This window comes from Orbicella faveolata, unplaced genomic scaffold (assembly GCF_042242905.1).
Source record: "Orbicella faveolata isolate gen_17 unplaced genomic scaffold, um_ofav_v1 contig_1, whole genome shotgun sequence".
Taxonomy (NCBI): Eukaryota; Metazoa; Cnidaria; class Anthozoa; order Scleractinia; family Merulinidae; genus Orbicella; species Orbicella faveolata.
Window position 1 is genome coordinate 5,855,093 of NW_028301536.1, and position 12,722 is coordinate 5,867,814.

The 12,722-nt window shown below is 38.9% G+C and overlaps 3 protein-coding genes across 3 annotated transcripts in view; all 3 read right to left on the reverse strand.

Moving 5' to 3' along the window:
- The window catches only part of LOC110064356 (pre-mRNA-splicing factor SLU7-like), a 33,930-nt gene that overhangs the window by 6,820 nt on the left and 14,388 nt on the right, over positions 1-12,722 (reverse strand). The window contains exons 9-10 of the mRNA XM_089286482.1: positions 9,059-9,104; positions 8,364-8,461 (exon numbers count right to left, since the gene is read on the reverse strand). Of these exons, the coding sequence (XP_089142608.1) occupies positions 8,364-8,461; positions 9,059-9,104 (144 nt within the window). The remainder of the gene's footprint in view (positions 1-8,363; positions 8,462-9,058; positions 9,105-12,722) is intronic.
- Positions 313-5,859, reverse strand: LOC149117842 (uncharacterized). Its single transcript, XM_089286457.1, has one exon. The coding sequence runs from the start codon at positions 4,493-4,495 to the stop codon at positions 1,391-1,393; it is 3,105 nt and encodes a 1,034-aa protein (XP_089142583.1). The 5' UTR covers positions 4,496-5,859; the 3' UTR covers positions 313-1,390.
- On the reverse strand, positions 10,049-12,696 carry LOC149117843 (uncharacterized). Its single transcript, XM_089286555.1, has one exon. The coding sequence runs from the start codon at positions 12,622-12,624 to the stop codon at positions 11,716-11,718; it is 909 nt and encodes a 302-aa protein (XP_089142681.1). The 5' UTR covers positions 12,625-12,696; the 3' UTR covers positions 10,049-11,715.

The window sequence follows — 12,722 nt, forward strand, 5'->3', positions numbered from 1 at the left end:
TTTCTGACAGGTGTTGTCTTATATCAAGTTCTGCTACAAGGAACTATGAAAATGACCTGGATGTTATTTGAATCATTCTGACAAGCTAAGTCAAAACCCTAGTCAAAACCTGTTTCTTAAGTGACACAAAGAAGAGAGTTTTTTTTCCTTTTTTTTCCTCTTGAAAAAAAAAAACCTTAAGAAAACATCTATTTGAGCTGTCCAGGGAGCCATCAATGAGACTTTCTGTGCTGAACAATTTCCATAGACCTCCACGATCGCTACAGAAAAATTGCTGAGGGGACATGAATCAAAAAGTTTAAAATGACCAAGTGCAGTCTGGTTCCTTTTTTATTTACCATTGCAATGATCACTACAATCTCTGATGAATGGTTTCCATATTGCATTGGTTTTCAATTGAGTGTCGAAAGTTATCAGGCAGTCACTTAGGTTTTGGTCTTGGTTTTACTATGGTTTGAGATTAACTGCATAGTCTAACTGGTTAGTAATTGGTTTGGTTTTGGTTTTACGACACTCAATTGAAAACCGCTTTAACTCTCACATTAGCTACAATTGTGGACATATAATTTAAGTTTATCTCATCGATCATTGTGACAATGATCACTATGATCACTACAATCACTGAGGAAGCTGTCTCTAACTATTTCTATACTAATGATCGCAATGGCCACTGAACTTTTCTTCCTAGAATGATTGCGGCAATCAGAGCAATCAAATGGAAATCTGTAGCCTTTACTGTTATTTTCATTAATTTAAAAGGGGAAAGAATTCTCAATAATTATTTACAGAGAACACTTCACATGTATAATTATTTTTCTTAAGGAGAAAGAACTTAATTGTAATTCATATTGGTAAATATATCTTTATTCTATCTGCAACAAGGCCAAGGGATGCATCATTATCTACCTTACTTCAACTTTTGCAATGACCCAGTTTCTTAAAAGATTCTAAATACTGTATTTCATTGTAAAGCCACTCAGATCATGAAATTAAATTTGTTTACTTATTTGACACCTGGATCAAGATATGTAAGTGCCATTAAGGTTGCATGCAGTAAATGGTAGGATCTATGATATCCTGTGATCACAATACGTCCTAATGCTAAATTTAAGAAATTCTTATCACTCAATAGTTTTACTATAAATTATTAAGACACAAATTACAAGCTTAAAATATTTTAAATGTAGGTTTCAATAATAACATTAATAGTGATGAGTTTTTAACAATAATTATATTCTGGAAGAGATTTTTAAATTATGAGTTCCTTTCATGCAAAGTCAGTCGTTATAAATAACTGTATAATGTGTATACGTTGATCTCAGAAATAATTGCCACGAGTTTGACTATTATCTGAATGCAGCACACCATCAGTATCTAACAGTGGGATGATTCAAATGAGATAAATCCCAAATCGTGCAGGATCATGACTTGGAGTCAAATACTTTATAGGGTCTCTTCTGACTTTGGAAACTCTGACTGCAACATCCAAAATGAAATCAGGAGCAAACTGCTGGAAGAGATTTTGCTGAGGAATGAAATAGTTCGGTAGATTGTGAGCTACAAGGTGGTGCAATAAATCATCCAGTAAATCAAGCAGATGTTTCACAAAATGTTCGGCTTTCCAATGCGATGGTGGGAGCCTCTCGGCAGCCAACAGCACCAAGGTCTGCATGTGATAAGACTTCAACAGTGTCGGCCTGTCAAAGTGAAGTTCGCACAGAAATTTCAGCATGCGCAAGCAGTCTGTCAGTACTGGGTTGTCATCATTGAGTTTGTTAAGAAGGACATTTTCAGCTCTTGCAAATGAGTATTGGAAAAACATGCCATACAGGGGATCACTTTCTGAGAGACATGCTGGTTGTTTAGGCACCAGATGACAGCCATAATTTGTGATATTTCTGACAGTGTCACTGTCTGGCCACTGTCTTTGTCGATCTGGCCATGATGCTGCACATGATGGCCACTGGGTGTGCCTTAGAGACAACACATAATCAACAGTGAGGTATTTGTCAAGATAGTAGACCGTGACAGCAGGACCATTTTCTTCAATCTTTCGGACAGTGATGCCATGACACTTCAGGTTTTCACACTCCAAGCTCTCTCCCTTTGCCATAAGAGCCTTGTACTGAAAGTTCATCTGTACAAATGATAACAAAATTGGCCAGAGAAAATTTTGTTTCATTCTTTCAGCAGACAAATAGTATTGCATCTTCCCTTCAGTGGTTTTGTTTGACACAAAGCAAAAACTCCATTCTTCAAGTTCTGTTGGAATTGCATCGCACCATGGCCCAATGAGTGTAGAACCTGGAAAATCCATTTCGCTACCACAATCCTTCACCACTTGGAAAACAAACTTCTTTAGTACCAAGTGGTAATCGATCTCTGGCTGAACATGGATAAAGGGGACATTCAGGTCTTCATCATTGTATGCTGGAACCACCCTTAACTGTCTCTGCATACTGCCAGTCCTCAGCATTTTGTAACTGTACACTTCAGGGACACTGTTCAATATATCAAAGACACCATCTTCTCGCAGTTTTGCCTCCTCTAAAATTTCGTTCAGAAGGCCAACTAATTTTTGGTCATACATGTTGTGCACACCAAGATCTATAAGGCTCAAGTGTATATGGTACAAGTCCTGTCCTGATACAGGGTCAGTCCCTTCTGTTTGGTATTGGAATGGCCTTGAAGCAGGAGATTGTTTGTACTCAGAGCCTGGCTGCTTGCTGATGTCTGGCTCAAGCTGCAGTGGCATCTTAACATACTTGATTTCTTCTTGTCCCATATTCTCTAACTGTTTCTTCATATATGCTGAAATTTCTTCCTGTTGGCAAAACCTTGGTTCTGCTTCATGAAGTTGGCTTCTATCTTCTGTGCAAGGAGTTTCTGACTCAGAGGTAGATGGCACCCGGGGTGAATTTTTCTCTTCTGGCTTTTCTGTTGTTTCTCTGTTATCTGTCTCATGACATAAAATTTGTGAATCTTGGTCACAAGCTCGTTCCCCATAATTTGGTTCATGACTTGGCATGATTTTTATAGTTGTACCAATATCCTCTTTGACATCTTCTTTCAAGTGGACCTCTGCAATTTCAGCCTCTTTCCTCTTGTCATCTTCCTTGATGTTCCAAGAGTTGTTCTCCAGAGATGTGACCTTGTCTTTTCCTTTTCTAGAAGCAATTACTGTGCTTGGGTCAATTTCTGATGTGATGGTCTCCTCACTAATCATACTTTCATTGCCACTGTCTGAAACCACGTTGCTGGATTTTTCAGTTTTGTCTTCAATGTTTCCTTCTATGCTTTGCTGTTGCTCTTCAGTGGTGAGTTCCTGCTTGTTGTCTACAATTGAATCGTTCTTGTCCTTGCCAGCCAGTTGTCCAACTTGTCCTGCTGCGAGGCTTTCCACTGCTTCCTTTTCCTTGCTAGTTGGAATTCTTTGGTCATCATTTGAAGCAGTGACTTCAGTTTTGGTAGCACAAACGTTCTTCTCACAATATGATGCTAACCCTTGAAACAACACTGGGACATCCACAATATTTTGGTTTCTCACCAGTTTGTTCAAAGCACTAGCTGCTGCGGCATCATCATAAGGATCACCAATCTGAATCATTGATACAAGCAGTTCAACCACGCCTTTCGCTAAGAGTGCTTCTTGCAAACCCTCAAATCTGCTCAGTTTTAGGATACATTTAGCAATGTCTATGGCATACACACCATGATAGTTGAGATACTTATCTCCAGCACTTACAGACCTTGTGAGGATCTCGACAACAAAATCAAGGCAGCTCTCTTCTGCTAGTAGGTACACACTTGTTTCCTCATCTGCGACTTCAGCTGCTATCATGACAGCCAATGATTTCACCAATGTTGTCAGTTGTTCAAAGGGCCCTTGGTAACTGACAAACACATTGATGAGAATCAATACAGTGTCACTGAAGTTCCGAAATTGGACTAAGGCTGCAGGCTTTTTGGACAATTCCCACAAAAAGTGAATATTAGCGAGAAGCATTTTAAACTGCTCAGGCTCTGAATCAGGCAAAACTAAGACGTTCAGATCTTTCAGAAACAGTTGAGATATCTTAGTGGAGGCAATATTACCAGCAAATGTTTCACTCACGAGCAGAGGAGTAAGTACTTCTGTTACAGCAACGTAGAGAGGACAAAATATCAGCACACCTGAAGGGCGACTTCCTTCTTGTAACATATTGGTTGTGTTTCCATTTGACTGCATGAAGTAATAGCACTTGATTAAGTAGCGTTGGAAAACGAAATGGCCATCAGTGCTTGCAAGATTGTCCGCTACGTTTCTGAGAGACTTTTCACTAAGATCACTGAGGATATTCTTAACTTCGAGCAGCGTTGAGGTCGCTGCTTGCATACATGATATTTGGATAGAAAGATCCGCGTTCCCAAGAAGTCCGCTCTGAGCTTGTAAAGTCTCTTTGAGTTTGTGCAGAATCCTTTCGGATATGAATCTATCAGAGATGCTACTTTCCATCCTAAAATCCTCCTGGCTTTCTAACAAGGACGTAAGTACATTTTTTTTTTGCACGAAAGAGGCTTGCACTTTCGCTTTGGGAAGGATGTATTCGAAACGAAACAGGAAGTCCGCCCCAGTCCTTCATTTGTGGATACGAAGAATTGGACTGGACTGGACTGGACTGGACTGGACTGGACTGGACTGGACTGGACTGGACTAGACTAGACTTGACTGGACTGGACTGGATTGGACTGAACTGAACTGGAGAGGATTGGATGAAGGACTGAACTGTTTATGTCCACCAAAATGTGGCGAGCGATGAGGTCCCTTCCTTTTAGGTTTCTACCGATTTATTTTTATTTTTTTGAAGCAACGAGAAGCAAGCTATACCTTCTCCATACAAGAAATGATAGTTGCAGTGTGTTCAAAACACCACACTACGCCGGAGGAATTTGAAAACGTGACAATCACCGGTCATTTTGGATTTGTGTTTGAGGAAAACTAGGGCAGGGAAATCACATGATTATCGTGATGCCTTCGTTTTCGAAAAGCTTCGTTTTCAAAATGTTTTCCGTTTACATGAAAACGAAAAGCTGGCGTTTTACAAATTCTTCCGGTTTGAAGGACGTTTACGCAAAACTTCGTTTTTGCCAGGGACTAGTGTGGACAGTAGGTCTCACCGTTGAAATAAACCTCCGTTTTCAAATTCCTCCGGCGTATTGTGGACGGAACCTGGAGTACAACTCCCTTACATGGGCTATATAGGTATGAGCGGCCCCAGAGGGTATGGCATGGTTTTCTGGCCGCTTGGCTCATAAATAGGGTATTGATTTTGGCCATTCTGGTCATGACTAGGGTATGGTTTTTGCACTCCAGTCTTGAATTGGGTATATTTTTAGAAGAAGCTACTCTTCCATCATTATCGATAAGACCATCAACAAAAGCATTTCATAATGCCTTTAACATCGGTCTGAACTAGGTAACTAATTATAAGGCAGGTCTGAAACAGGGTATTGATTAGTCAAGGGTCAGGTCATAAGTAGGGTAGAGAAAACTGCAGAGTTTGGTCATAAATAGGGTAAGGTTTTTGGGAAGCGGGCCGTACACCCCAACCAATTTTTCTGGGAGTACCCGCCTACCCGGGGCCTTGCCTGTATCAACTATGAGTGTTTTGGGTCATTTTTGGCCTACTTAAATACCGTCGGATGGCTGTCGGTAATGTGTCGGAAACATGTCGGCCGAAAGTTGGCCGACAGGTTACCGACAGCCGAAAATGGGAGTCATTGTTCACTATTACCGTAAAGGTAAGCTTCATTTGACATACCGTAACCTTCCCAAAGTAACGACCCTCCGAAAGTAACGTCAAGAAATTGTGGCCGCTAATAAATCCCCAAAGTAGCCACCCCCCGAAAGTAGCGAGCCCACCCCCAACACCTCACCCCCCTCCACCTCTCCGAAAATAGTGAGACCCAGATTCAAAAGAATATTTATTTTTCAAATCAATAGTCGTATGAAAGTTACGAATGATAATTTGATTTAGGGCACTCTACAACAAAGGAAGGTATCGCTTATGCCACGAAGTGTTCTGAAAGTGTTCGTGCTTCATCAGTTAATGTTGCGTTGTGTTAAAACAACACCCGTAGAATTTATATCAAGTCACAGGAACCTTTGATTCAAATCAATATCATTTTCAACAGGAGCGCATTAAAAGGAATGCTTCTTCAAATTTAAATTGAAAACTCGAGTAGCGCACTGAGATATTGTTACAGCAGACTAGCGTAGCAATGCGTCATGAAGTACAAACAGTTTATGTTATCTAACTGGCTTTCCTGCCGACCACTGACAACACGGTCTAGACATGAAGGGCTCAGCCATGCGGCAGCAACATAGATTTAAACTGGAACGAAGAGGCCAGTCCCACCAACTTTATATAACGTTCTTTGCTCCCCGAAAGCAACGACCCCCCGAAAGAAAGGCTGCTAATTCCGAAAGTAACGAGGGTCATTACTTTCGGAAGTTTAATATGCTATTTAGCTCTATTTGTCGCTTTTAGCAAATGCCGCTACATTTTGTGACTGAATACCTAACAAAATCAACAAGCTTCTAGATATTCTCATTCTTCTCCATTTGCATCTATTACCTTACTGCCAGTTAGATTTTCACTTCATTTGGGAATCTATACCCCTAAAAATTAAGCGTCTACTCAACAACATCTTTTGACTTTACTGCTGCCATATCTTACTTTGATGTTTGGTTTCGTTATTACATAAACGTAAATGTAGTGCATGTATGTTGTAATGTAGCGTATGTAGATCTATGTGTAGTTTAGCTGAACTTTTTTTTTTTTTTTTCTTTTTTGCTTCCATTTCCTTGACCATGGTGGTATCCAACCAGAAAGCTCTTTTTACTTTGGTCACTGCTCACATATGAATTTTATTTCTTTACAGCTCTGTTTCTCTTAAGTTTTTACGTTTTTCATTTACTTTACCTATAAATTGTATTTAAAATGCCCAGTATTTAACAAATAAAGAAGCCTAAGCCGTGTATTACACTGTGATAAAACACGATAGGCATTTGAAAATACGAGGGAAATATAGAAAACACGAGCTGCAGGCAAGTATTTTCTACATTTCTCGAGTGTTGTCAAATCTCTGGAGTGTTTTATCACAGTGTAATACACGGCTTAGGCTTCCTCATTTGCTTTATGATATAGATTTTACACGCCGCTAGAAGGAACAAAAAAGCCCAGAGATCGACAAAATGACGCAATTTAATACCATTAAAGTGCTACATGCCTCGTCTTCAAAACTTCCTGCTGCTTCGCAGAGAACTCCATCACAAATTTCTTCAAAGAAAACGTTTTTCGTCATCTCTAACAAACATGTTGACTAGTAGTAATGTCACGAAAAACAATAAAACACGCTTTTTCTATGTTTTACACTTTGATAAAACATAGGTTTTTGACCAATCAGAATGCGCGCAGGATCTCATCTATATTATAAAGTGTAAATAAAAGAACTGAATTGAATTCATTTTCAAACGCTTTCTTCACCACCTTTGAGTTCATTGAATGCACATAGGAACGGCCAGCCAGTTAATTCAATTTAAAATGCGTCTTTAAGCGATAGGGAAAAAAAACATTGACTACACATCGGAACACATGATACAAAGAAGTTACAGTGAAAAGAACTCAAATTGAACGAACTTAACATGATTTAAAATGGCCCGTTTTCATTTACTTCAATTCGTGCGTTTACCCTAAACTTCAAGCCATCCCTTCCGGCACTTCCTCCAGGGTAAGAGACCAGAGATAGTCACTGAACTTCAAGCTATTCGTTTTCCTGGCCAGTGGACTAAACTTACCTGGGATTTATTCAACCTTTCGTCTTTTCAAAATACAAACCCAGGTAGTGTAATATCAATTATGATGCCTATTTAAACATAAATTAACTATGCGTGGGGTTTGGATGTTAAGATGAAGTAAGTTCATGAGATAAAAGGCAATATCTAACCCTTTTTCTGTCACAATTAAAATAAACCATTAAAATAAACCCATCGAGTTACAAAATGTAGGTTTGCAGTCCGTTTGGCGTACCAAAGACATTTTCGCCCCGCGTCATCTATTTTTGTGTTATAAACCTACCTGTAGGGTTCACTTCTTACCTCACCAGTAATTTATATCACGAGGTCGCCTTTGTGTAAAAACTTTTGTTTTTTTTGTTTATATTTGAGTCCAGCTCCAATTTAAGAAATTAATAAAAGTTCAAGAAATTGAACACATGACCAAAATCATCAAACACAAGTTTTAGCATTTGCAAACAAATAGAGTACAATAAATGCCGAAGATTAATCTTCAAGGATAAATAAAATTCAACGCAGCCCTTACTTGTTTGCAATTCCATCTCTTTCTTTGAAAGGGTTCTCTCTCATTGACCTTGTCTTTGGATCGTAGTACGCTGAATTGGGGTCCAGGTTATACAAATACTGAGTGATAAGACAATTTATTAAAAAGTCAGCACATACTTGTATAGGTAATCATACGGTTTCGAGTTCAATTTCGAATTAATTTGCACGAGTGAGTTTTTCAAAAAGCTGAAACTGCACGAGCCGCTTCGGCTTCGGCACTTCGTGGAGGAAGTGCCGAAAGCCCTTTCTTGAAGCCATTTTTTCTCATTCGCGAAGACGTTTTTCAAGGTTTCTGCACAAAATTTTCTTCATCATTTTACGTAATATCATTGGCTTCAAAAATTTCCCATTGTCTTTCAGCCAATCATAATCCAGAATTACGATGTGTAATTTGCACTGGTGTTACACTTTTTGCACTGGTGTTACAATTGAACTGCACTCCTCTCAGCCAATCAGAATTGAGTAATTTTTTCATGTACATTATTAAGTATATAATATGAGGTGCTTATTTACCGAACAGTGGGCCGTATTCATGATATATATTTCACTGCAGCCTGTGCCACGGTGCCCCCCTTGCCACACCCCTAAAGCCCCTCCCCTCCCAATCACACATTCCTTGACAAACAAATTTGAAAATGATGCAAACTTAATTTATTACATTTATGAATATCAAACCTTAGCTGTGTCTTCCCGAATTCTCAAGTTCCTCACTGTTGTTCGCCTGAAAATTAACAGGAAATTGGAAATATAATAAATATTACGACGGATTCTGCTCAAAGTTCGAGCAATAAGTGCAAAAATTATTTACTAAAAATCTACACATAGCACGGTAACTTTTGGAATACTATCTAAAACAACTAACTTTAGTTAATTTCTCTTAGTGACCCCGCAATTAAATTCTCAAGCATTCTCGAGAAACTTAATGTCAAACATCGTAAGAATGCTTTAAGTGTGTGTTATTGTGTTTTTATCCACAGCGAAACGTCTGTCTTAAGTGAAATATGGATAACTTCAAGTTCAGTTTTCTCTCCCGGGGTCAGCTTGAGAGCCAAAGTCTCGATAACTTCTTCTTAACTGTATTCAAAATAATACCATGCCATGAGGGTTTTTTGGTAACTTAATTTTTGCCATTATTGCTCGAATGTTCTGCAGAAATCATCTTAAATAGCTAAACAGTGGATAAATTTTCTAATATTTCATTGTCTGAACTTCATTAGAAAAGAACACAAGACAACCATCCAAAAATTGTGTGCAATTTTACATCGCAAAATCACGTACAACAGGCCAGTTTTTAAATTCTTATAGAACTACCTTTAAACTAAAGCATTTTTGGCACGTGAGAAATTTCATCGATGTATTCAGTTTATCAATACAGCTGTTTTCTATTCATTTTGATCACATTTTAAATAGCATTTGGTAACAAACTTGTTGACACTAGAACCACCCACTGGAAGTTGCTCATATTAGCCAATGCAGCCAAAGGCTGCAAAGAATTAATATTTAAACAAAAACAAACAAACAAAGAATCGCGGAGTTTTAGTTTTATTGCAAAATATTTGTTTTGAAATTTAAATACTTGACACGTATGTTCTCTGCGTGGAGAACATATGTGAGTCTGAAAGAAATCCTTGACTGTTTGTTAACAAACCAAAAGCCATTCATTAGTACTTTCCCTTACACAACTTTATTATTCCTTTTTTGCTACTAATTGTGTTGTGGGACGTTTTTCTAAGTCGTGACTCCTTATATCTGTATTCCTCACAAGTGACTACTAAGTTGACACAAACTGGATAATTCCGATACAAACTGCTGTTAAAATGGAGGCTACAGGCATTTGATGTCTTAAGTTGTTCTTTACTAAACTGTGAAAGATGGTTCAAAACGTTATACCCCCACCGTTTCGCTCTTGAGTCTCCCAATGCAAGCTATTTGATGTCAAACAACCGTTAAATGAAACCAAGTACACATCATCTTGTTAATGTCTCGGTTACCCAAGATTGATCAATCGCGTACAGTCGCGTTAATATTTAGAGGGGGTAAGTTTCTAAAGAAACTGTGGTGCTGCGTCGGTGGGGAGTATAACAAGATAATTTGGTTTTATCAACTGGGTTGATAATGTGAATTGGCCACCGTAAAGAGATTCGAAGTCGTCGGAGCGAATCATTCCCTCCGACGAAGAGCTAACGCTCGAAACGTCAGCTTCCGAATCTATTTACGGTGGCCAATTCACATTATCAACCCCGTTGATAAAACCAAATTATCGCGTTAATATTTAATCGAATTCCTCTTACGAGGCTTCATTCCCCATGTTTGGGATCGGATGGAAGACGGAGTTTTCATCCATTGAGGAATGACGAAGCTTTTGATTGCATTTGGAGCTCCGTGCTTCACTCATAAACTGCTCGGCGTGGATCTGCTTCTTCCGCGCAAAATTAAACTTACAAAACAAGGTTTCTAATCAACAATGATTTAGATAAACATATACAGGCAAAAACTAACGATAGATAAATCCGACGTTTCGGCGACATCTTGGCGCCATTGTCAAGGGAAACTAATTAAATATTTAAAGGTTTCGGTACAAAACTCGTACAGAGCTTAAGCATATTGCCCAGTAGGAGATATAAGGTCCTATAGTCTGTTAACCTGCTATTGACAAATCTGTAAATACGCCTAGATGAATATTGAAAACAAAATTAATAAGCAAGTAAAATAAATTACCTATATATCGTTTTCACTCTCACACAATAAAAAAATAAATCGAAAACTATCCGTGGAAAAAGCTAAGAAATTGAAAAGTTATAGAAGATAAAGAAATAAAACACTTCTCCACGTTTTAGGCCTGTGCGTTTCCCCAAACTTCAGATATTTGTCGAAATGTTTCCCAGAAATTTACAGAGCCCAGTATTGAAACGCCATGTTGGTGTAACTACGTGATACACCAGTATGGCGGCCGGAAAATAGTCAAAACATCTGGAACTTGATACTTTGACTATCTAGGCGACTGATTATCGGTATTGAACAAACAAGCATTTACATAAGCACTTTTCCTTATGCTCTAACTTCTAAAAGGGCTCAAAATCATGAGATAAGTATATATTTTTCAACAAACTCGATCGTAGCCTTGTGTCACGCACCTTCATAACCCTGAAATTCAAAATGCCCTGGTTTCCAAACGAAGCACGCTATTGAGCTGTAAAATTGTACACAGATATAAATATACCACCTCTTATGCCTGATAAGGATAAATTTTGGTGGCTCTTTAGTTTTGGATTTTAGAAAGTGATGACGTCACGTGAAAACGATCTATTTCATTATATTCAAAAGTACAGCTCTTATTGACACGCAAAAAAAACTGCTGAGTGAAGGCTTCTATCAAATAGTTCAGCACAATTGTCGTGCTTAACACAAAGCTGATACGTGTCACCATGAAATATTAGATTACGTAAACTTTGGTTCCCTCTAGAGATAGATGACATTGGCCCTTCAATAAATTCGTATTGTTGAAATTGTTCGGTAGATTTTCCTGACCGAAATGCCCTGATCACGCTTTTCCATTGATCCTCATCTGTCCGAAGATCTAAAGCTTCTCTACCCTCTCTTAAGTGAGCTCTGCGAACTCGAAAGACTAGTACAGCGGTAACTGACGGTCTGTTAGAAGCCCACTTATTCTTCCAAGCTTCATCGAATTGTTTTGTAAGATAAAATCCTTCACCATCACTAAAGTCCTTAAAATTGTCTCCTTTTGTCAGTTTAATGCCCCCGTGAATGATGTTGCGAGCGTGATCATGGCTCGTTCCGTGAAAAAAGACTTCGTAGTCCTCAGTTTCAAGTGACAAGGGAAAATTCTCATCTCTGTTTTGGGTGGTGTAACACTTCTGTGTCGCACCATCTCGATTAACATTAATTACGTTCACAGGCTGTCTTCGTACTCTAGGGGCGGAAGTGATAGTGAACCATTCGTTAATATTTCTCGGCTGGTATGGAAAACGGTTGCACTTAGAGAAAATATTTTCAGCGCACCGACGAACATGTAGCACCAAACGTTTGAGCTGGAAACCCACTTGGCTTAGCAGCCCAAATGTCACTAAAGTTTCTGTTGTTAGCTGTCTTAGCCATTCCAGAGTCAGTAAGAGTGACTGAGCAGTTTGTCGACAGCAGCTTGCATGGACTTTCTTCTGCCATTCAACCCAACCTTTGCCGGCCACATTTAAGCTCAACACGCTTGAATCGAAGTCAGCCATTTTCTTGCATGCATAGCGTACACATGCACCATGATTAAGAGCAATTCTCCAGGAAAGTGAAGCAAAGTTGGAAATGAAAATTTTTAACCCCCTTTCAT

Bases quoted from the DNA above. Each gene is read 5' to 3' on its own strand.
- LOC149117842 (XM_089286457.1), bottom strand. From the start codon at position 4,495: ATGGAAAGTAGCATCTCTGATAGATTCATATCCGAAAGGATTCTGCAC.
- LOC149117843 (XM_089286555.1), bottom strand. From the start codon at position 12,624: ATGGCTGACTTCGATTCAAGCGTGTTGAGCTTAAATGTGGCCGGCAAA.